Source organism: Macaca thibetana, chromosome 16 (genome assembly GCF_024542745.1).
Source record: "Macaca thibetana thibetana isolate TM-01 chromosome 16, ASM2454274v1, whole genome shotgun sequence".
NCBI classification, from domain to species: domain Eukaryota; kingdom Metazoa; phylum Chordata; class Mammalia; order Primates; family Cercopithecidae; genus Macaca; species Macaca thibetana.
The window spans coordinates 47,421,572-47,442,186 of NC_065593.1; the positions used below are offsets into that span (position 1 = coordinate 47,421,572).

The 20,615-nt window shown below is 58.1% G+C and overlaps 3 protein-coding genes across 5 annotated transcripts in view; 1 reads left to right on the forward strand and 2 right to left on the reverse strand.

Moving 5' to 3' along the window:
* SP2 (Sp2 transcription factor) overlaps nucleotides 1–20,615 on the reverse strand; it is a 276,227-nt gene that overhangs the window by 229,500 nt on the left and 26,112 nt on the right. The gene's annotated exons all lie outside the window — the stretch shown is intronic.
* The window catches only part of MRPL45 (mitochondrial ribosomal protein L45), a 390,432-nt gene that overhangs the window by 127,536 nt on the left and 242,281 nt on the right, over nucleotides 1–20,615 (forward strand). The window lies entirely within an intron of this gene.
* Nucleotides 1,713–19,931, reverse strand: TBKBP1 (TBK1 binding protein 1). 3 transcript variants are annotated; one of them, XM_050762661.1, is made up of 10 exons: nucleotides 19,794–19,931; nucleotides 17,656–17,914; nucleotides 17,157–17,279; nucleotides 16,796–16,900; nucleotides 15,252–15,432; nucleotides 14,521–14,696; nucleotides 14,319–14,380; nucleotides 5,686–5,804; nucleotides 4,747–5,474; nucleotides 1,713–3,258 (listed from the first exon to the last, which is right to left on the reverse strand). In XM_050762661.1, the coding sequence occupies exons 2-10, from the start codon at nucleotides 17,878–17,880 to the stop codon at nucleotides 3,130–3,132; spliced, it is 1,848 nt and encodes a 615-aa protein (XP_050618618.1). In that variant the 5' UTR covers nucleotides 17,881–17,914; nucleotides 19,794–19,931; the 3' UTR covers nucleotides 1,713–3,129. The 3 variants fall into 3 exon arrangements, with proteins under 3 accessions (XP_050618618.1, XP_050618617.1, XP_050618619.1); XM_050762660.1 differs by lacking the exon at nucleotides 19,794–19,931 and adding an exon at nucleotides 18,298–19,086; XM_050762662.1 differs by lacking the exon at nucleotides 19,794–19,931 and having other exon boundaries at nucleotides 17,656–19,086.

Genomic DNA, 20,615 nt, shown 5'->3' on the forward strand with positions numbered 1-20,615 from the left:
GCAGGGGCAGGGGGGAGGATTAGAGAATTAAAGACTGGGGCACACTAGCTTTCTCTCCTTCCCAGCATTCCCTCCCAGCCCCCAGCAACTTTCCGCCCTGCACCTGAGCCCTCTCCCATGTTCCTAGAAATCAAGGAGACAAGCTGCCAGAACCTGCGCCCTGTGTCCCCACACTCCCCCTCACCCTGGTGACAGGAGAATGTCCGGGTTGCAGGACACCTGGGTTCCCTCCCACCTTCAGACATGCGCAAGGACCAGCGGTGGTTACCTGGGTCATCCCCCTGCCTCTGCACTCTCATTCCCAGCTATCCTTTGTGCCTTTTCTCAACAGCAGGATTTCTTTTTGCCTCGTGTGTCCCTAAACCACCCTTATTCATTCATGCACGTCTCCTAAGTGCTTCCAAAGATCCAAAAGGCACCCAGGTCCAGAAACTTGGGTGCTGCCTTCCTCCATGGAGATGGAGAAATAGCAGGGGGCACTATACGGGCACCCATATGCCAAAGGTTCCAAAACCTTCTTTCCCAGGGCTATGAACCCGTGTCACATAGGGACGGCTGGTCAAACTTCTCCTGGCACTCAGGACTTGGCTGTGGGTGGAATTGAGCTTGGATGAACTCTGAGAAGGCAGCATAGCTGTTAACTGCAACAGAGAACCCAGAGTGACTGGGAAGTCTTCCCACAGGCGTCTGGTCTTTGGCATTGAATGGGAAGGCACATTTGCCCTGACTCTAGAGCCGAACCTCACACCTTCAATGAGCAATTGCCTCTGTCCTTGTTTTGTTTTTTTTTTTTTTTTTTTTTTTTGAGACGGAGTCTCGCTCTGTCGCCCAGGCTGGAGTGCAGTGGCGCGATCTCGGCTCACTGCAAGCTCCGCCTCCCGGGTTCACGCCATTCTCCTGCCTCAGCCTCCCGAGTAGCTGGGACTACAGGCGCCCACAACCGCGCCCGGCTAATTTTTTGTATTTTTTAGTAGAGACGGGGTTTCACCGTGGTCTCGATCTCCTGACCTTGTGATCCGCCCGCCTCGGCCTCCCAAAGTGCTGGGATTACAGGCGTGAGCCACCGCGCCCGGCCCCTTGTTTTGTTTTTAAGTGAACTACTGACCGAAAACGGCCACATGGAAGAGAAAGGCACCCAGTTGATGAACAAGTCACTGAAGCACTTTTTGCAGACATAGGGCACAGCCCCAGCTGGGACAGAAGTCATGGGTTCATGACCCAGCTCTGACCTTCCAGGCTGTGGGACTTCTGAGGCAGCTGCTGAGCCTGGAACCCAGGCCCTCCCCTGTTCTTAGACCCATGAGGACATGGAACATGGATGTTCTTCCTCTTTGAGGCCCCAGCCTGGTTCCTGACAAGCAGAAATCATTTGATGAAGACATAACTGTTACTGATAAACCCCAAGGCTTTAGAACCTCAACTGGCCAGACCTACTGGGTGGGAAATTCAAGAGGCCTGCTCGGGGCTGGGTGGCTGCTTTATATCTATCTGTTCTAATGACTGCCACGCCACAAGTCATCTGCAACCACTTACATGTCTACACCTCTAGAACCGCTCTGAATGTGGGTGCCCCATGCATCCCCTACTTGCCCAGTGTCTACCTCCCATGGTCATAGTCCCTTGAGACACACTTTCCAAGACCTCCTGCTACCAAGAGCTCTACCCGCCCCCCGCCCTGCCCCCAGCCACAGAGGGCACAGACTGAGCACAGATGGAACAGGTAAGTTTTATTTGGACTTTTAACTTGTTCAGAGAGCACAGGGGGCCCCACCTCCCCTCTCCAGGCCCCCTTCCCCATTTCCCCTCCCTGGGGATGCTCAGGGTACAAAGACATGTCCTTGGCCCCTTCCCCGCCTGACACACCCCTTCACTCCCCTGCTCTATGGAGGGGAGGGGTGCAGGGAGGTGGGGCCTGGAAGAGTTGGATAAGAGCGGGACATGCGCTGTCGGTAGCGGCCACTGCTCCCCGCCCGGAGCTGAGACCTGGGAGAGGCGCGCAGTGGAGCGGGGTGGATTCATTGTGGGGTGGCAGGCTTTCGCCGTAGAAGGCTCCCCATCTCAGCCCTGGGGACCCCCTGGCCTCCTGCTTACCCGTCCTTCTGAGGGTACAACTCTGAGGTAGATTTCACAGAGGAAATGTAGGTGGGTGGGTGGAGTGTGGGAAGGGGTTAGCTCTTTTGAAGTTGATCTCCACAGCACCCTGGGCCCGTTCTCAGGTTCTGGCCTGGGAGGCAGGGGCTGGTGACACCCACCCAGCTAACAGAGGCTGAGTCACACAAGGGCTCCAGGGCACCTGTGGTGTCAGAGGCTCCAGTGGAGGGTTGAGGGGGCATCTGCCTTCACAATCTGTGCCTCAGTGCAGGGGCGTCAGGAGGGCATGGGTCTGGGAGGCTAGCAGACAGTCCCCTGGCCATAGGGGCATGGTGTAGGGCCTTGGCCCTCAGAGAAGACTCTTTATGCTAGATCTTCCCAGTCCTCCAGGATCCTCCTTCTCCTCTCCACCCCTCCCTATTCCCTAGAGTGGGCAGAACAGGGAAAGGAGGACAGGGCTGGCCTGTAGGGAATGGCAAGAAACAAGATATCTCCCTCCCCCAATGGGAGCCCATGCCATGAGCCCTAGGCTGGCCACAGGATGGAGGAACTGGAGTCAGTGCTCAGAGCAGGCTCTGAGACCCCAAAGACAGCCTGTGGATGCTCCCCAGACAGAGCCCCATCTGAAAAAGATGGACATTTGGGGAGGGGTGCAGGAGCTCCTGGAGTCCTCTAACACCTTCCCCCCACCCCAGGCCCAAGCACTAGACACCTTCTTGGATCCAACCCTGTTTAAGAACAGAAAGGCAGAAGGAGAGGCCTGGGAGAGGTATGCCATCCCCATCCCAGCCCAAGTCCCCACCTCCCAAGCAGAAACCAGGAGCATGGGGGAAGCCTCGACTGACCTCCCAGGAAGAGCCAGAGCTGAGTGGTGCCTGGACCAGGGAAGACGGCACGCACGTTGACTCGGTAGCAAGTGGAGGTATCTGGGGGTCGCAAGGGGCAGGGACCCCCCACGAAATTCATGCAGCATTCAAAGTGAGTGTTTGGGGGTGACAGGAGAGGACAGAGAAACAGCCAGTGGGTGGGGGTGGTGCCCTAGATCTTGCTGTTCTCCAGGTGGGAGTCAATGTGTTTGATGAGGGCATCATCCGGGTACCCGACAGGGAAACCCAGCTGGCAGAGGGGGCAGCTGCGGATGTCGGAGCCCACCGTCTCCATCAGCAACTGTGGGGAGAGAAGGAAGTCACTTATGGTCCCCAGCCCCCACTCATGGTACCCACATCCCAGCCTGCCCTGTCCCAGGACCCAGGGCAGGGAGGGCTGTGGCATGCAGGAGGGGTTCAGCCACCCTTTCTTCAGCACCATCCTCCCCCACACCAGCTCAGTGTCCACGCACTTGCCCAGGGACAGGGTCCCCAGGAGGCAGGTATGAGACAGTCACTGCTCAGCTTGCCAGGGCATCTGTGGTAAGGAGGGAAACCAAGACCCAGACATGCCCCCAGAGTGACTAAGACACAGCTCCCGGATAACTCAAAGCAATGGACAATCCTAAACAAGGTACAACCCCAAAATAATTTTCTGTCTGGCTTTGGAGTATATTTTGGTCTTTCCAGGTTGCAATGGGTGGCTTTGACATTCAGGGAACTCATTATTTCAGTGAAACGATTGAGCCCTGAGATAGGCTTCTGTCTTTCAGGACTGACAGAAAAGGGCAAGCGCTCTGAGGCCTGAAGGAGGGAGCTGGATAAACAGGCCTGTTCGTGTGTTGGCTGGTGGCCTGCTATGGTCAGTAGCCACCATCACCATAGCCAATATAATAGCAAATGCCTGAGCCAGGCACTGTGCTGACTGCTTTAGGCTCACTGCCTGCTTCTTAAGAACCCTCGGCCGGGCGCGGTGGCTCAAGCCTGTAATCCCAGCACTTTGGGAGGCCGAGACGGGCGGATCACGAGGTCAGGAGATCGAGACCATCCTGGCTAACACGGTGAAATGATTATAGTATCTGATTATCTTATAGGGTTCTTTTTTTTTTTTTTTTTTTTTTTTTTTTTTTTGAGACGGAGTCTCGCTCTGTAGCCCAGGCTGGAGTGCAGTGGCCGGATCTCAGCTCACTGCAAGCTCCGCCTCCCGGGTTCACGCCATTCTCCTGCCTCAGCCTCCCGAGTAGCTGGGACTACAGGCGCCTGCCACCTCGCCCGGCTAAGTTTTTTGTATTTTTTAGTAGAGACGGGGTTTCACCGTGTTAGCCAGGATGGTCTCGATCTCCTGACCTCGTGATCCGCCCGTCTCGGCCTCCCAAAGTGCTGGGATTACAGGCTTGAGCCACCGCGCCCGGCCGATACTATAATCATTATCCCCATTTTGCAGATGAGAATATTGAGGATCAGAAAGGATAAGTAACTTGCACAAGGTCCCACAGCTATTAAGTGCTGGTGTTCAGAACCAAAGGCAGAACTGTCACTCACTCCAAAGACCATATCTTCATCCAAGGAAATGAACGAAATCTTAATGGGGCAGGCCCCAATTTCTGGTGACAGATGACCTCGGGAAAGGGAGGTGAAGGGACCTAGACTGTGGCCCGGGGTTCAAGGAGGGTGAATAGTTTGTGCGCTGACACCCGAAAGGGGCAGGGCCCCCAACGGAGCGTGAAGCTCTGGGGTCTCAATCTCAAGGCCCGGTCCAAGGTGGGCGGAACGCGGGCGCCCCACTCACGTTGATGGACGGCCAGGACTGCGCGTGCTCGGCGTGGGCGTAGGCGGTGGCGGCTGGCGACTCGGGGATGGGGAAGCCCGCGCAGAAGGAGGCGCAGCGGATAGTGCCCACCTCCGGGCTGGGCGGGCTGGTGGGCACAGCCCACTCGTCCTCCTCCGACGGCTGCTTCTCGAAGCGCAGCCGGATGCCCTCGAAGGCGCGCCGCGGGCTGAGGGGCCTGCCGGGGCCGTAGAGCTCGCTGCCGTAGGCCCGGGGCTTGGGAAGCGTGGCCGCCTCGGCCTGCAGCCAGGGCGGGGAGGCGCCCATGTAGGCCGCGCCCTCCGCCAGCTCTGAGTAGCTGCGGCGGCCCTGGAAGCCGGCCTTCACGTGGTGGCTGGGCGGCTTGGCGTAGGCGCGCTCGGCCAGCGTCCTCTCGCCCGGCGGGGGCGGCGGCGGCGGCCGGGGCTGCGGGGCCGGGCAGCTGGGGGGCACCGGGGAACGGCGCTGCGGGCTGGGGGACTGGCACGGCGGCGGCACCGGCGAGCGGCGCTGCGGGACGGGCGACGGGCAGGAGGGCGAGGCCGGAGAGCGGCGCTGCTGCGGCGAGGGGCACGGGGGCACGGGAGAGCGGCGCTGGGGGACGGGGGACTGGCACGGGGGGCAAGGGGGAGCCGCTCGGGCAGGCGGGGAGGGGGAGGGGCACTGGGGGGCCGGCGAGTGGCGCTGTGACAGTGGCGAGTGCCTCTGGCCTGGAAAAGAAACCGGGACGGGGTCGGGGGACAAAAGTGCAGAGAGAAGACCTCAGAACTGGAGCGCCAGGGGCTTGCCCGGACCCATGCCCACCAACTCCAGGCCACAGGAAAGGAAATAAAGGGTGGTTCCCAGAACCAAGATGGTTGCCATGGCTACCGGCTCCTTCCCGGGTCCCGCCGCAGCCTCCCCTGCCCTGCCCCATCTCACCGCCACTCCGGGCCTGCTCCTGCAACAGAGTCCTCAAGATTTTCCCCTGTAGGGAACTCAACTCCCGAAGCCGGCCCAGCTCCTCTGTCAGCTCGGTGTAGGCCAGCGCCAAATTCACCCTGAAGTCAGAGGGCAGTGGGGAAGACAAGAAGGGCAGTGAGTCTACCGTCCCAGCTGTGGAGGAAGAACTGGCTCTGCCCCAGCATCTGGCCCCACCATGCTCCCTCCCACCCGCAGGGTGCTCCTACCCCAACTGCAGAAATCCTCCCTACCTTTAAGGTCCAGCTCAAAAGCCACCTCTTCCAGGGAGCATGCTGAGACCCATTCCCTGGGCTAGGGCAGTGGTTCCCAGCCTAAGTGCAGGGACAGGGAGCAGAGAGATTCCAAATCCCTGAATCCCTGCGTGCATCAGGCACTGTCCGTGGCCTGAACACAGCTCATACAGGTATGTGTGAATGTTTTTCTAATCTGTGCAAAAGCTGTGATGATGAATTGAAGCATGGATTCATTAAAAAGCTGTACTGAATTTATAGTAGCTTCTGTCACTGTGAATTTTCTCAAGCAGTGCATACTAAAAGTGTTGTAAGTATAATCTGTGTACTGGGAGTGGGATCCATAAAGAGTCCTCACCTTTGAAAAGGTTGGGGACCCTGCTGCATAGAATAGCTCGTTCCATAAGTGAAGATGGTTTCCTGGCTGGTGGAGGTGCTAACTGATAAACTTAACCACAAGCCAACCCAATTCCATGTCCACTGCACCTGGCTCCACCTCAAAGCTGCCTCTGGGCTCTTTTCAGCCTTGCCCCTCCCAGGACCTCCTTGCTGTACAACTCCACCAAGGCCTTAACACTGAGATCTTTGTGAACAGTTGCTGTACACTGCACACTTGCAGGGAGTGCCAGTCACACCGGGCACTTCTCAAAGGCTGCCTTGTTCTAGAACTTTATGGGGAGTTCCTTGATGGTGAGGATTATGTCATTGTATTTATATTCCCAGCACCTTGTCCAGGGCGTGGAAACCAGCAGATGTTCAGTAAGTGGATAAGGCATTTGAGCCTCTCCCTCCATTTTTCTTTCTCCCTCCCTTTCTTCCTCCCTGCTTCCTGTTCAGGCATCTTGGGCACCCACCCTCATGGAGCTGGAACAGACTTGGCAAGGAACCTCACCCACTTCCTTTTCCCCTCCTTTCTAGGTCATTTGCAACCCAGAACCATGGAAGGTCATCACTCCACTGCTCTCTGCCTTCTCCCCCTGTGGCCTGCGCGGTCCCAGGAGCCCTCCCTGACCTTATGGGAGGCTCTGCCATGCCCTTGGGCCCTGCCTTCATCACTGTTCTGAGTGTGGACAGAGCTTTGAATCTCCCTGAAGGCAGAGATTTGGGTTTCTTTGGCTCTCCCCACCTCCAACTCCAGAAGGGACTCAGGAACTTAGTGGAAGCTGGAGCTGGGAGAAAATACCAGGTGTCACTCCACACAGATCTCCTCCCAGGGGAGGTCTTGTCCCAGGACAGAGAGGTCAAGGGGGCCCAAGTTCTAAAGCCTGGAGGGCCCTATCCCCATCCCATAGTGATGGACATGTGGATGGGAGAGTGTGAAGACAGGTGTGAGGCCAGGCTGATGAATGAGGAAAGGGGTGAATGAGCATAGGGGTGTGTGTGTGTGTGTGTGTGTGTGTGTGTGTGTGTGTGTGTGTGTGTGTCTAACCCTAAAGGAGAGGAGGGGAAGTCGTGAGGTTAGGGCTTCAGAGGGCAGGAAAAGAGAAGTGGAGAGGGCAGATGACTAGGCTCCCTGCTCCGCTCACTGGCTCTCTCTTACTAATCCTGGGGCCGAAACTGCCCCTCCCACAAGACTATTTTTAACCCATTTGGGCCAAAGCCAAATTACTGCAAATGGGCCAGGTCTCTGGGAGACAGCCTTCTTCTTAGGGAGGGAGAGTCCTTGCCACCCATCTGATGGTGAGCAGGGCTGGGCAGGCAGAGTCCTAGAAGCTGCTGCTGAGACCCTGCGGCCTCCATCCCATCACATCTCAGCCCTTGTTTTTGTTAAATGTGTCCTGTGCCCCCTCACCCTCAGCTCATGGGTCTGTGGGAAGAAACGGTGTCTCCCCGATCAGACTGGGAGGTCCAGGTGTGTCCCACATCAAATTGGGGACTCCCTAAGGGAAGGCTCCCCCTCCAGACTGAGGACATCTGTGGGCAGGAGCTCTGTGTCCCCCATCAGACTGGGGGCTTTCGGAGGGCAGGATCATGCTATCTCCTTGACAGCAGGGGCAGGAGAGGGCTCTGGGCAGGGCACAGACAGTGTGTGGTCCTCTATCCACACAGCCAAAGCTTCTCTCCCCATCCACTTTCACTGCTGTATCTCAGGCGACAGATACAGGTCGTTGTCTTCACACCCCTCCTCAGAAATCTCACCTGCCACACTCAGTTCCCAGGCCCCTGTCACTCCCCTGCTTACCTCCCTCCCCTTGTCAGGAGCTACTCCAGTTTCTACCACCCAGCCCCTGGCATCCTTCTCACAGTGAAACAGACAGGGTGGCCAAAAATGGAAGGAAGAAGCCCCTGGCCCAGAATGCCCAGCCCCTCTCCCAGCTCTGCCCCCTGGGGCCTGAGGCACGGGGGTTCTGTCCACTCAGAACTTCAGGCAACCCTCACAAAGACTGCTAAGTCCCATGCAAGGTGATTGACCTGACCTCCTCCTGATGCCCCATGGCCTTTTGGGACCTCCCCCTTCATTGAGTGTCTCTCTCCATCTCAAGATGCACAGGCCTGGGCCGCTGAAGATGCTAACGACCTGAATGACTCACTGAAAACACTGCCAATTCAGTGGAAAAAAAAATCTCAACTTCACAACACAACCAAGAGTTGCACACGTGCACCGAAATACACATTCCATTTCCTGGCTTCCTGGCCCACACCTGAGCGCTTTTTCACCATCATGACTCTTTGGGAAGAATGGGTCAGGTAAATGGCAGCAGATGGCTGCATTTGGATGCTGCTTTATTGCTTACATCATAGGAAAAAGTTCTGAGTCTTTCAGAACCTAGGAGGCACCCAGAGAGAAAAGAATCAGATGATCTGTATGAGTGCTCACCCCAGGCCAGGCACTCTGCTGAAAACTTTATTCATCTCCACAACAACCCTACGACATTGCGACTGTTACCTTCATTTTAGGGATGAGAAAACTGAGGCTTACAGAGGTTAAGTTACTTGACCAAAATCACAAAGCCTACTACTAATGGAGTTGCTGGGATGGGAGCTCTGTCCCCTAGACTCCAAAGTCCAGGCTACTGACCATTATGCTATACTGTCCCCCAAAGAATCGGGAAGGAGGGGAGAGGAAAGGCAAGGCAGCAGCAGAAGGGAAAGACAAAGAGGAGGCGGGGGCTGGGGACATTGGCAGTGGCCTGGAAGCCCTGAGAATCACCACCCCTTCCTTGGGGGTGATAGGCACATGTGGAAATGGAAGATCAGAGCAATTAAGAGGCTGGCTCAAGGTCACAGAGTGGCAGTGGCACACAGCAGATTCAAACGCAGGTTCTTGGCACCTCAAGCTGGCAACTTCGGAGGTGCCAGAGAGCAAATGGCAGAGCTGGCATGAAGGAGGGCCCCCTGGGCTGCGAATATTCCATCCTTCACATCCTTTCATTCAGTCTTTCCACGACTAATTCACGGATCTCACACACTTTTCCAGAAACGATAATCATCATTGTACTGTTAAAGCAACTGAGATCAGTAAGGTCTGTGACCTAAGCGACCTCCTCTGTAAAAGGCCTCTTTCTGCCCAAACCAGCTGCAAGACACTTGAGATCTCGCATGCTCCGTGCTGCCCTGGAGCCAGGTGAGGATGCCTCAGGGTCAGAATTCAGGTTAGTGCGGTGTCACGGTGTCACGGCATTAGAGCTGGGGACGGCCTTGAGGACAGGATTAAAGGAGCCAGCGTCAGACTAGGAGTGGGGTTGATGTAGCACGTGGCCAAAATTATGGACAGAGTTGAGGGTCAGGATCAGGAATAGGGTTAGAGTCAGGGATGGGAGCAGTAAAAGGGTTAGGATTAGGGTTAGGTTTAGAGCTGTTCATCTGGTCAGCATCATCGTCTGATACAGAATTGGGAGGAAAACAGAAATCCAACCTTCCTGGGCCCTTCCATCCTTGCTTGAAGCTGCCCCCCGCTGCCCCAGCCACCTCACCCCTGTGGGTGAATTTAGGGACCAAACTTTCCACCACCCACAGGCACACCCAGCATCAGTCTTCCCGCCCGACCCTCGGGGAGGGGACCACAGGCACCGGGCCGTGGAGCGGACTTGAGGTTGCGGGCCGGTGGGGAGGAGGAAGTTGCTTTGCAACAACCCAGTGCTCCACCACTTCCTTTCGGGTGCCTTGAGCCCCTTCACTCTCCTCGACCAGCTATGACTGGTGGGGTCCCCAAAGCCTGGCTCTTCGTGGCAGCCCCTGCCACCAATCCACCAGAGCTCCCGGGTCTAGAAAGCCGTCCCAGATGCAGCTGATAGGAGCAGCTCAGGGCTAGGCCTGGAAACCAGAGTTCCCACATAGGCGGGGTGCCCAGAGATCCCAGTTGGCCTAGGATTGTCCCGGTTCACACTAGTTGCCCCAGCATAATTATTAATAGTGCCCCCTTTCAGTTTCAAAAGTGATCCAGTCTGGTCAACAAATCACACAGTCGTCCCTCATATAAGGGCCTTCTACCTGAAGAAGAACCTGAACCAGAAACACGCCACCGAGGCGCCATCACCCCATCTGCTCAGGACCCACTTGGCATCTGCACTGAACTTCTTACTGAACTTCTCAGATTACTTCACTTCTCTGCACCTCAGTTTGCTCATCTGTAAAAGGGGGATGATACCTACATCGCGTTTGTGAGAATGAAATGAGATTTTGTAGGTAAATTGCTCACACAGTGTCTGGCATGGACAAAAAAAGTTCAGGGGAGTGCCTAGGAGACAAGTGGAGAAAGGGGGATACTTGCTTTGAGACTTTTCTTGGAGACACCAGCCTAGTGGCTTCAGTTTAAGGAGGGAAGATGGGCGTTTCCCATCGAGGAAGAGGGCGCGGGCACGAGCTGCCCCCGACCCTGCTGGCAGGCAAAGCACCAAGGACTAGGGCTGAAAGCCCACACATCCCTCAGACTCGCCTAGAGCCCTTCACCAGGCTCTGGGAGCCCCCGAGGCTGCAAGTGCTCAGGGGTTAACTCCGGTGAGTGCAGCGCGGGTGCCCTGGCCGAAGGAGACTTGAAAGAAAGGAAGTAGGGAGGGTGAGAAGCGTGAAGGGGGAGGCCCTGGGCCTGCTGGTTCTGGGGCATGAGGCTACGCTCAGGGTATGCGGGGGTCTCCGACTTCCGTCCTGACCCACCCCACGCTGCCCTTGACCTCCGTGCAGAGTTTCCATCCTCTCTCTCGAGTTCACACTTCTTCCCACCACTAACCGCAGCCCACGCAGAGGCTTGTGGGTGGAGAGAGGGGTGGGGGGGAGGTGGTGCGGAAAAGGGCCCGGGCTGCAGCGCTGAGCCCCCAGCGTTGGGAAGAAAGAAAGGCCTACAGTTTTTTCCTCATCGCCCATACTGAGTCCCCATCTTCTCCTAGATGGACCCTGCACAGATGAGCCCACCCTTACTGGGTCCTCATTCCCCTCACAGACCCCCTGTCCCCTCAGAGCCCTTATCCCCCTCAAGGAGTCCCCTCCTAATTTCCCCTCCCCCTCAGCATGGCCACAGCCTCCAAAAGGCCCCACTCTGGAACCCCAGGCTGGGGAGCTGGGCCCAGAGAGAAAGGGGCTGTGGGTGCTGCACCTCCCACCTGGGCTGCGACCCCCCCAAGGGGTCTTCACCTCCCTGTGTATCCTCAGGAGCAGGGTGGGCTCTGCTCCCACTGCCTCCCTCATCACTGCCTTTGGCCTCTGCGTGACCCCCAGTGACTGTTCCTCTGGGGCAATTTGTCTCCCTGGGCTCTGTCCCCAGGAGCTGGGCTAACCAAACCATGGGTTTCCCAGGGGGTCAGACCTGGAGGGGAGTAGTCTGGCTCAGTCTGATATGGGTGTCTGTTTGCATGGGAACGTTAACGGCCAAAACTTGTGGGCCAGGGGCTGGGAAGAAAGGGACTGGGAAACCCTAGGGCTGGGGCTAGGACCCAGGGAAGGGAATCAATAGAGATGGGGATGGGGGCAGTTAACCTTGAGGACTCCTGCAATAAAACTGGCTGCCCTGGAGGTGTCTAGACCAAGACAGGGGGGCATACATACATACATACAGAATTCACCATACAGAAGACTCCCGCCTAAGAGTGGGCTGAACTCAGGAATTGTGTGTCCCCCTCCTCAGCCTTCACATCCTGGTCCTCCTCACCCCAATCACAGGACCAACCTGGGTCATCCAGCCTCGACACTCACTCCACTCCCGGAAAAGCCTACTTGTAAAATTCCGACCAGCCTGGAAAGTCAGGTGGAAACAGAAGGAAGAGGGGCGCTAGTGGGGGAAGAAATGCTGAAAGCAAGTGACTGAGGCTTCCTTGGGTGGGAGGACAGGGGAGGGAGCACTCGGGAAGCAGCCTATTACCAAAAGGAGCTGAGTTTATAAGAAAATAAAACTACCGGGGGAGTGAGGACTTCCTCTGAGAATTAACGCTTGCCAAACTAGGGCTGTCCAGAGATGCTCGCTCGGCCTGAAAGGAAGCGTGTGGCTGGGCAGCAGGGCCTGGCTGGCTCCAGATGCAGAGATCTGGGAGGCTGGAGGCAGAGCGGAATCAGAGGGAAGGAGGGGAGGAGCCAGGAGGTGGCCTCTGGTAAGCCTGTGGGGCCAGTCCCCAAGCAGAGCCCAGCTCCCTCCAGCCAAAGGGCCTGAGAAGGGCAGGCGCCTTGGGAGAGAGAGAGGGAAGGGGCTGCTCTTGTTAGAATGGGCAGCGTGGATGGTACGGCCTCCTAGTCCCTTATGGGGTGGGCTTCCTTTCACTCATAAAATACAACCTTGGCCCCTGGGAGCTACTGCCCCTTCTCTGCCTCTACCCACCGCCTCTCCTATCTCCCAGCATTGACTGGCCCCTGAGCCTGTGGAATCCAGAGAGGTAGAGTCCAAGTCAGTAAAGAAAGGTCCCTGGGATTCAAAGCCTGAAAAGCCAGACTCCAGCCCCACCAAAATGTCCTCCCTTGGAGTTCTACCAATTCAGGGAGATTCACTGCTGGTTTGATAAGAGGGGACTGGGTTCAGTGACCCACAAAGGGCCCTACAGCATGACTTCTGGGACAAGCTAGGATTGGAGAATATGTGTGTGTGTGTGTGTGTTCCAGGTCTGGGCACATGGGCTACGATGGGCCCCAAGCCCCAGCCACAAGCTAGGGTGGACCCTCTTCACAAAGACCTAGCCGAGGGGTCCCACCCACCAGTCCCACAAACTGCGTTCTCACCACCTCCCCAGCTATCACAGCTCCACCCAAGCCCTCACCCTAAGGTGGGGAGGTAGGCGAGGGGTATCCCCAGTTGGCCAGAGGCTGGGAGGAAGATGAGGAAGAAGCCTGCTGGGCAGGAGACCTCTGGAGCCCCGGAGCTGGGTATGCTGTGCGTTGGGGGGTTGGTTCCTGCCCCTCTCTGGGCCTCAGTCTTCTCCTCCAATTAGAGTAGGGAGTCTGTGCCACACAGCTCATCTTAGGGGAGAGGACTTAGGCGGAAAGAGGTTTGAGCTCTGTTTCTCAGAAAGTGGGAGAGGGTGAGTTCAGTGCGGATGTGGAAGGCACCAGGTTCCACTCTTGCCGGGTGGCTGCTCACTCCTCCCTTGCTGCCCAGTGCCCCCCTGGAGGCCCCAACACTGGGTCCCCCACCAACACAGCTCCCTTGCCACTCTCTGCTGCCCCCTTCTTGGTAGGATTCCAAGGGAGCACCTCAGCAGAGCAGATTCTAACTCCCCACCCCATGGCTGTGTGAACCCAAGGAAGCCTCTCCTGTCTCTAAGCCTCAGGCTTCTCTCTCCTGAGACCAGCAGACAAGGCCTAACAAATCCCGAGCAACACCACCTCCCTCTTCCTCACTACGGAGGGGAGGGTGAACCCCACTCACTGGGCCTTGTCACTGCAATAGAAAATAGGGCCCTACGGAGGCCCAAAAGCTCAGCAGGGGATGTTACGCTGGACACAGCGACAAAGCAGCCGAGTGTCACTTAGCCCCAGCATCTCCAGAAGATACAGGCTTGGGCCCCAGAGGAAAGCAAAGGGAATGTCCCAGATCCCACTCAAGAACCACACCTCCCGGGAGTCGAGACCAGCCTGACCAACATGGAGAAACCCCATTTTCTACTAAAAATAAAATGAAAAAAATTAGTTGGGCGTGGTGGTGTATGCCTGTAATCCCAGCTACTCGGGAGGCTGAGGCAGGAGAGTTGCTTGAACCCGGGAAGCAGAGGTTGCGGCAAGCCAAGATCACACCACTGCACTCCAGCTTGGGCAACAAGAGCGAAACTCTGTCTCCAAAAAAAAAAAAAAAAAAAAAAGAACCCCACCTCCTACCTATGAAGGATGCACACAGAGCAACAGCAGCCCAGACACTACATCCCTGAGGGCTGGGTGGGGAGGTCTCCCAAACATTACGGAGGGACAAAAGGCAAACCTAGGGGACCCAGGGTTACCAATGTGACTTACTGATCGTCCCCAACTCTTTTCACCCATGCCATGTCCCGCTCCGACTGGTTGGAGGCCAGATCCTAAGGAAGAAGATGGAGAGGTCAGAGCCCAAGCTCACCCCTGCCAGGGCCCTTCTCTACCGTTCCCTGGGCCAGTCTGCACACAGTGGGAAAGGTCCAGCCCTGGACCTCCAGAAGCTATTCCAGGTCCCTGCATTTACCTGGGCCCGGGTCTCCTGCAGCTGCTTCAGCTCCCCCTGCAGCCGCTCACACTCTGCCTGAAGCTGCTCCTCCCGGAGCTGAGCCCCCCGGGCCTCTCCCTGCGCTGCCTCCAAAGCCTCTTCTAGCCGCCGCCGCTCCAGGTCACTCACACTGGGTGTGGGGCCCGGCCAGCCTGCTGTCGGTGGACAGGACAACGTCAGGTGGGCTCAGCTGCCTCCTCCAGCTCCCAGAGCCACACAGAGTGAAACAGGGGAGGATGCAGCATGGAGGATTCAAGAGAGAAGCCAGGACAGCTAGCCAAGGAGGGATGACCGCGACAAGGGCAGCGAGGAAAGATGGGCTGAGCCGCATTTCTAATCTTCCTGGAGGCCAGGAAAAAAATAAGATGGGCTCTTGAAGGCTTTACTGGCCAGACTCAAGTCTAGAGCTTCTGCAGGGGCCTCTCCTAGTCACAGCCAGAGAAGGGGCAGGGGGACTCTGGGTGGGGGCGCCCTCTGCTGGCAGGCGCAGGAATTGCAACGAGGTGGTCAGGAATGCCCGAGTTAGAAGGGGAGAAATTAGGGTAACAGTGCTGTGAGGTGAGGGGACAGCAGGTAAGGGAGGATGGGGTGATTATGGAGAAATAGATTATATTACAAATGGGATGGTAAGTAAGCGGGAGGTGTCTAGGAATGCTGAAATGGGGGTTGGGGACTAGGAGGTGAGTAAGTTGGGGTCACTGAGATCTCACCATGACTCAAGCCAGATCCCCCTCTCAGTGCCAGGTAGTGCAGGTCCAAATCAGCGCAGGGCGGCGCGGGGGCTGGCGGCGGGCTCAGGTTAGAGAAGGCTGCATCCCGGAGGCCTTGCTGTTGCCGCAGCTGCTGCTCCAAACCACAGATCTGGCGCAGGTGCGTCTCCACCAGGGCCCTCTGGAGAGAGAGACAGAGGTGAGGGTCTGTACAGGCCCAGGACTTCCCCATGTCTGGAGAGTCATCACCCCAAACTACAGCAGAGGCCCCAAATCACATGTCCCAAGCCCACTCTCCAAGTGGCCGTGAGTGCGAAGTCTCGTCTCAGCCACCTCAATGCAGCTGTTGAGGGCTGTTGCCCCTGGCTAGGTCAAGTTAATGCCCCTGCTCTGTCATTAACACACAGGGACACTTAAAAGAACACTCAGCCCCCCTGTTTGGAGGCCAATCCCCCTCAGGAGCATCAGAACTTCCATTTGCATACGTGACAAGAGCTTCCGGGCTTCACACACCTGTTCCATAAAATGCGGATAACAGTCCCATACTCATCTCTTAGGGTTGTTTTAAGATTTAAAATGAGCTAGTGTATGCCAGGTGAAAAGAACAGTGCCTGGCACACCCTGAGTGCCACATAAATATCTGTGATTATGAAGGCAAAGCATCTATATATGAATGCCCCATCACCCTCACTACAGCCTGGTGAGGGTGTTAATATTTGCCCCACATTTCAGAGGAGGGATAGAGGCTAAGTGACTTAACTGAGGTCATGGCTTGGGGTTGGCTGAGACCATGTCTCCTGATTTTTTTTTTTTTTTTTTGGAGACAGGGTCTGGCTCTGTCACCCCAGCTGGAGTGCAGTGGCTCGATCTTGGCTCACCAAAGCTTCCACCTCCTGGGCTAAAGTGATTCTCCCACCTCAGCTCCCTGAGCAGCTGGGACCACAAGCGTGCACCACCACGCCTGGCTAACTTCTTTTTTGTATTTTTTTGTAGAGATAGGGTTTTGCTATGTTGCCCAGGCTGGTCTCAAACTCCCTGACCTCTCAAAGTGCTGGGATTAGAGCCATGAGCCACCATGCCTGGCCTGTCTCTTGATTTTGACCTGCTCATCAGCACAGCCACACCCTGACTCAGAAGCACACCCAAGCACAGGCCCATTCTAGCAGTCACACACTCCTGGTCACCTCTGCTCTCACCCTCACAGCCTCCCGGGGCAGTGCTCATGGGCACAGGGTCACTCCAGCGTGATAGCCAGGCATACACACAGAAACAGAGGTTCTCACAGGGCCACTGCATGGCCAGGATGCACACAGTCACTGCAACATGGATAGCACACGCAGTCTCCCTCACAAGGGCAAACGGGCGGGCACTCACAGATATACATGAACACAAGCAGGGCACATACAAGTGGTGTGTAACACATGGGATTGCACACTGTCACAGGCTGGAATCCTCACACACAGAACTAAATGCACACATGCACACACACAACCAGCACAATCCAACGCGACATCCTCAAGCACCCCTGGCTCCCCAGGCCTCACCATCTCCCCAAGCTCCGTCTCCAAGTCGCTCTTCTCCACGCAGAGTTTCTCATAGGCCTGGATCATCTCTCCAAGCTGTTCTTCCTGCTCCTTGTTCTTCTGCAACTGGATGAGGCCCAGAGGGCCCCACCACAGGGTCAGTCCCACACTGGACTTGGGGCTGGGAAGCTCACTGCACCTCCCCACCCCCACTCCCAGCACCCTACGGAGGTGCAGGAGCAGCTGCAGCTGGTCTTAGGGAGGACCTGGACATCTCTAATCAAAGGGGCAGAGGCCAGATCCTGGGGGGTGTGGAGGGAAGGGTATCAGAAACAGACTGGAGCAAGATGCTCAGGGGGTGCGCCCAGCCTGGGAGGCTCACCTCGTGCTGGAACTGATTGAGCCGTTGCTGCAGGCTGACCTTCTCCACCTCCAGCAGGGAGCCATCCTTGATTTCATACAGAGAAAAGCCATGCTCCTCTCCAAAGTCACTGATCAGTGGGTACTGCGGGTGGGGTAGGGCTTCAGGAGAGTGGGTTCCCGGGTGCCCAGCCCAGGCCTCAGCCTGGCTGTGCCCCCAACCCCACAACCTGCCTCAGACCCTTGACCCTCCTTCTCCTTGGCTAGTGGGATCCCAATTCCCATGGGCCTGCAGCCATCTCCCACCCACCAGATCTGTTTTAGATCCCAGATCCAGCCCTTCCGAAGCCGACAGGAGACAGTCGGCATCCAGAAGAGCCACGTCTCTCATGGGAGACCCTCAAGTTCCCAAGAGTCTGCACAGTGACCCCTCTTTTGAATCCCTGGTATCTGCCAGATTCCCAGTACCCCTCCCCACCCCACACACACTGTCAGGCGCGCCCTCCTCTCCAAGGTCTGACCTTGATCTCGTAGACTTTGAGGCGGCGTCGGAGGGTGGCGTTCTCTCTCTCCAGGCCCCCCAGCCTTTCCTTGATGTCTCCGTAAGCCGTGATGAGGGCAAAGTGGGAGGCAGAGCACATGTCGTCCCCAAGCGAGGGGTCTCCGGGACCGTCTAGCCACACTTCACTGGGCCCCAGGGCCTCCTGCGTCAGTATGCTGATGTCGTCCTCGAACATGGACTCCATGGCGAGGGCCGGGCCACGGCCCACACAGGGCCTCCTGGGAGAGCAGGAGCAACCGTGGACAGGGCCGTCTGTCTAGGGTTTGTCCCTGGTACCCCTCTCCCTGGCTCTGCACGCCCTGGGGCCGGCTGAAATGCAACTCAAAAGCTTCCTGCCCCAAGCTCAGCGGGGACTCCCATGGCCCCTTCCCAGACTCCTCAGCCCCATCCTCTCTGCCGCCTTGGGGAAAACGGACTGGAACCAGGTGAGGACCCCGCTGCCAGGGTGTTGACAAGTAGGGACAAGTAAACCAGGCCGGCAGCAGGGACAGGCTCCTGCCAGAACCCAGGGAGACCTGTGGATGGGAGAGGGCTGCCTTTCCAGCCGGGCCGGGCCCAGTCCTTACCGCTTCTCCACCCCAGGCCTTACTTCCCCAAATACCTCGCCGCAAAGCTCCTTAGCCTGGGCCTCTGGCACCCCAGCTCCTCCCCAAAGAAGGCCCAGAGCTGCGCGAGGGTCGGCCCCTCCACAGTCGGCACGCCCTCGGCTGCACCCCCGCCCAACTTCCCCACTTCCTCCCGCAGGATCCCAGAGTTCAGGAAAAGGAAGCGCCTCCCCCGGGCGCACCGGGGTTGTGGCAGCCGTCCAGGACCCCTTGGCCCCTGACCTGGGACCCACAGGAAGTCCTTGGCTGAGTGTCACGGGGCGCAAACTGGGGAAGGGGGCCCAGGTGGAGGGGGACGCGAACGAATTCCCAAGGCCGTCTCAGGGTGCCTGCGCGCCGGGAAATGGGGAACCCTACGAGGGGGCAGGAATGACTCAGGCTCCCGAAAGCAGGAGTAGGCAGTGAGGGGGTGCGTGTGTACTTCTCGTGGGCCTGGTTATGAATGTGTGTCTGGGGTTGGCGTGTGGGGAGAGTGTGCGTCTGTGAATGAGTGTAGGTGTGTCAGTCAATGAGTGCCTTCAGGGTCTCAGGGGCGTCGGCACGGAGTGGGGCAGCGGTCGGGAGGCTGGTGTGTGTGCACGCGTGCGTGAGCGCGTGGGCAGGGTGGCACGTTGGGGCCGCGTGTCACGTGAGACGCGAGGGGACTGTCCGAGGTGTGTGCGCGCGCTGAAGCGTGTGTGCGCCCCGGAGAGGGGGCTCGGCGGGGAGCTGTGAGTTCAGACAGCGGGGCCCCCAGATCTGGCTGCAGGAGCTTGGAATGCAAAGGGCTCCGGCGCAAGCTCCAATTCAATCCCCCGCCATCCCCCGCCACCCACAGGCCCATCTAAGTGCCAGGGAAACGCGAGTGACTGGGTCTGAGTAAGGAGTGTGTGCGCGCGTTTGTAAGGCCGGCCCCACCTTTAACCCTCTCCTTCCCACGCCATCCCCTCCCCCCAGCTCCGCGCGCCAGCGCTCACACCCCCAGACCCCTGCCCGCCCCGCTGCGCCCACACCCCTAGCGGGGCTCTGTCCCCGAGGCCGCCCCACAAATGCCTCTTTCCTCCGCATTCCTCTCTGGGCCCAGCGCCCGGATGAGCGCAATGGAAGGGGGCTGGGGAAGGGGTGCGTGCCTCGGTCGGCCCGGGCCCCTCCTGCGGCTCCTTTAAGAGCCGCCCTTTAAACCCCTTTCGCTCGGCCGACAGAAATTGTCGCCCCTCCCCTCTCGGGGACCGAGACCACTCAGCCCCCTTCCCCACAGCCGGCCGGGCCCGGGGCCCCCGGACACCCTCTCGGGGCCGGGGAAGGGGCTCCGGGGGTGGAGCGGCCTGAGAAGCGGCGGCGGAGGGGGACGCGAGGGGATGCGGCCGGCCGACGCCGGACCCTTTCCCTCCCAGCCATCCCGTGCGGCTGCCAGCCGCTCTCCCGCCGCCTCCTCCTGCCCACCCCGCGACCCCCGAGGCCCGACCCGGGCGCCGCTCCCCTCCCCCCGCCCTAGCCCCAGCCGGGGACTCACAGCTGCTGCCGGTTCCTGCTTGTAATCGCAGCTTACCCCCTCCGCCTGCTCCCTCCCCAAACGGGCACCAGTGCCCCCACCCCCCTGGCACCGCGCTCTGCTCCTCGCCCTGTCGCCGCCGCCGGGTCTCTCCCCACCCCCCACCCCTCCCCCCAACCCCCTCCCTCCCGCCCGCCCCGCTCCTCCTCCGCCGCCGCCGCCGCCTCCGCCTCCTCCCCGGCTGCTCCGGGTTTCTCCAGCTGGGAAGGCGCCCTGGACCCCGCCGCTGCCACCACCACGTGGTGACGGGCGGCGGCCCCCACGGTGCGGCCCCTCCTGGCAGCGCGCCCGGAGCCCACCGGCTCCCTGTGGCGCCCGCAGCCCGCGCTGGCGCCCCCTCCCCGACGCCTCCCGGCGCAGTGTGGCGTGGTGGCGTGTGTTGGGGGCGTCTGCGGTCAGTGCAGGGGCCGGGCTGGTGCTTTGGTTGTTTTGGTTGTTTAGTTATGGGCTGTATATTTGGGGAGGAAACGGGGCTGTTTATTTGGATTTTTTTTTATTTTTATTTTTTTATCTTTGCGCTTTTGAGAAGGAAATCATTAGACCTACTCTTCGTTGTTCCTGGAAAAAGGGGCATTGCTGCGATAAATACATTGAACATAGGGTACAGAGAGATTAGAGTCAAAGCTGTCACTTCTTTGGAAGTGAGAGTGAACTAAGGAGGTCAAAGGTTCATTCATGAAGAAGGACAGCCATCCCCCTTCCCACACACCACTCCCCGGCCACCCTCAAGTACCCACAGGTCAGGGAAATGAAGAAACAACAGATTTCACCCTGTCCACAAAG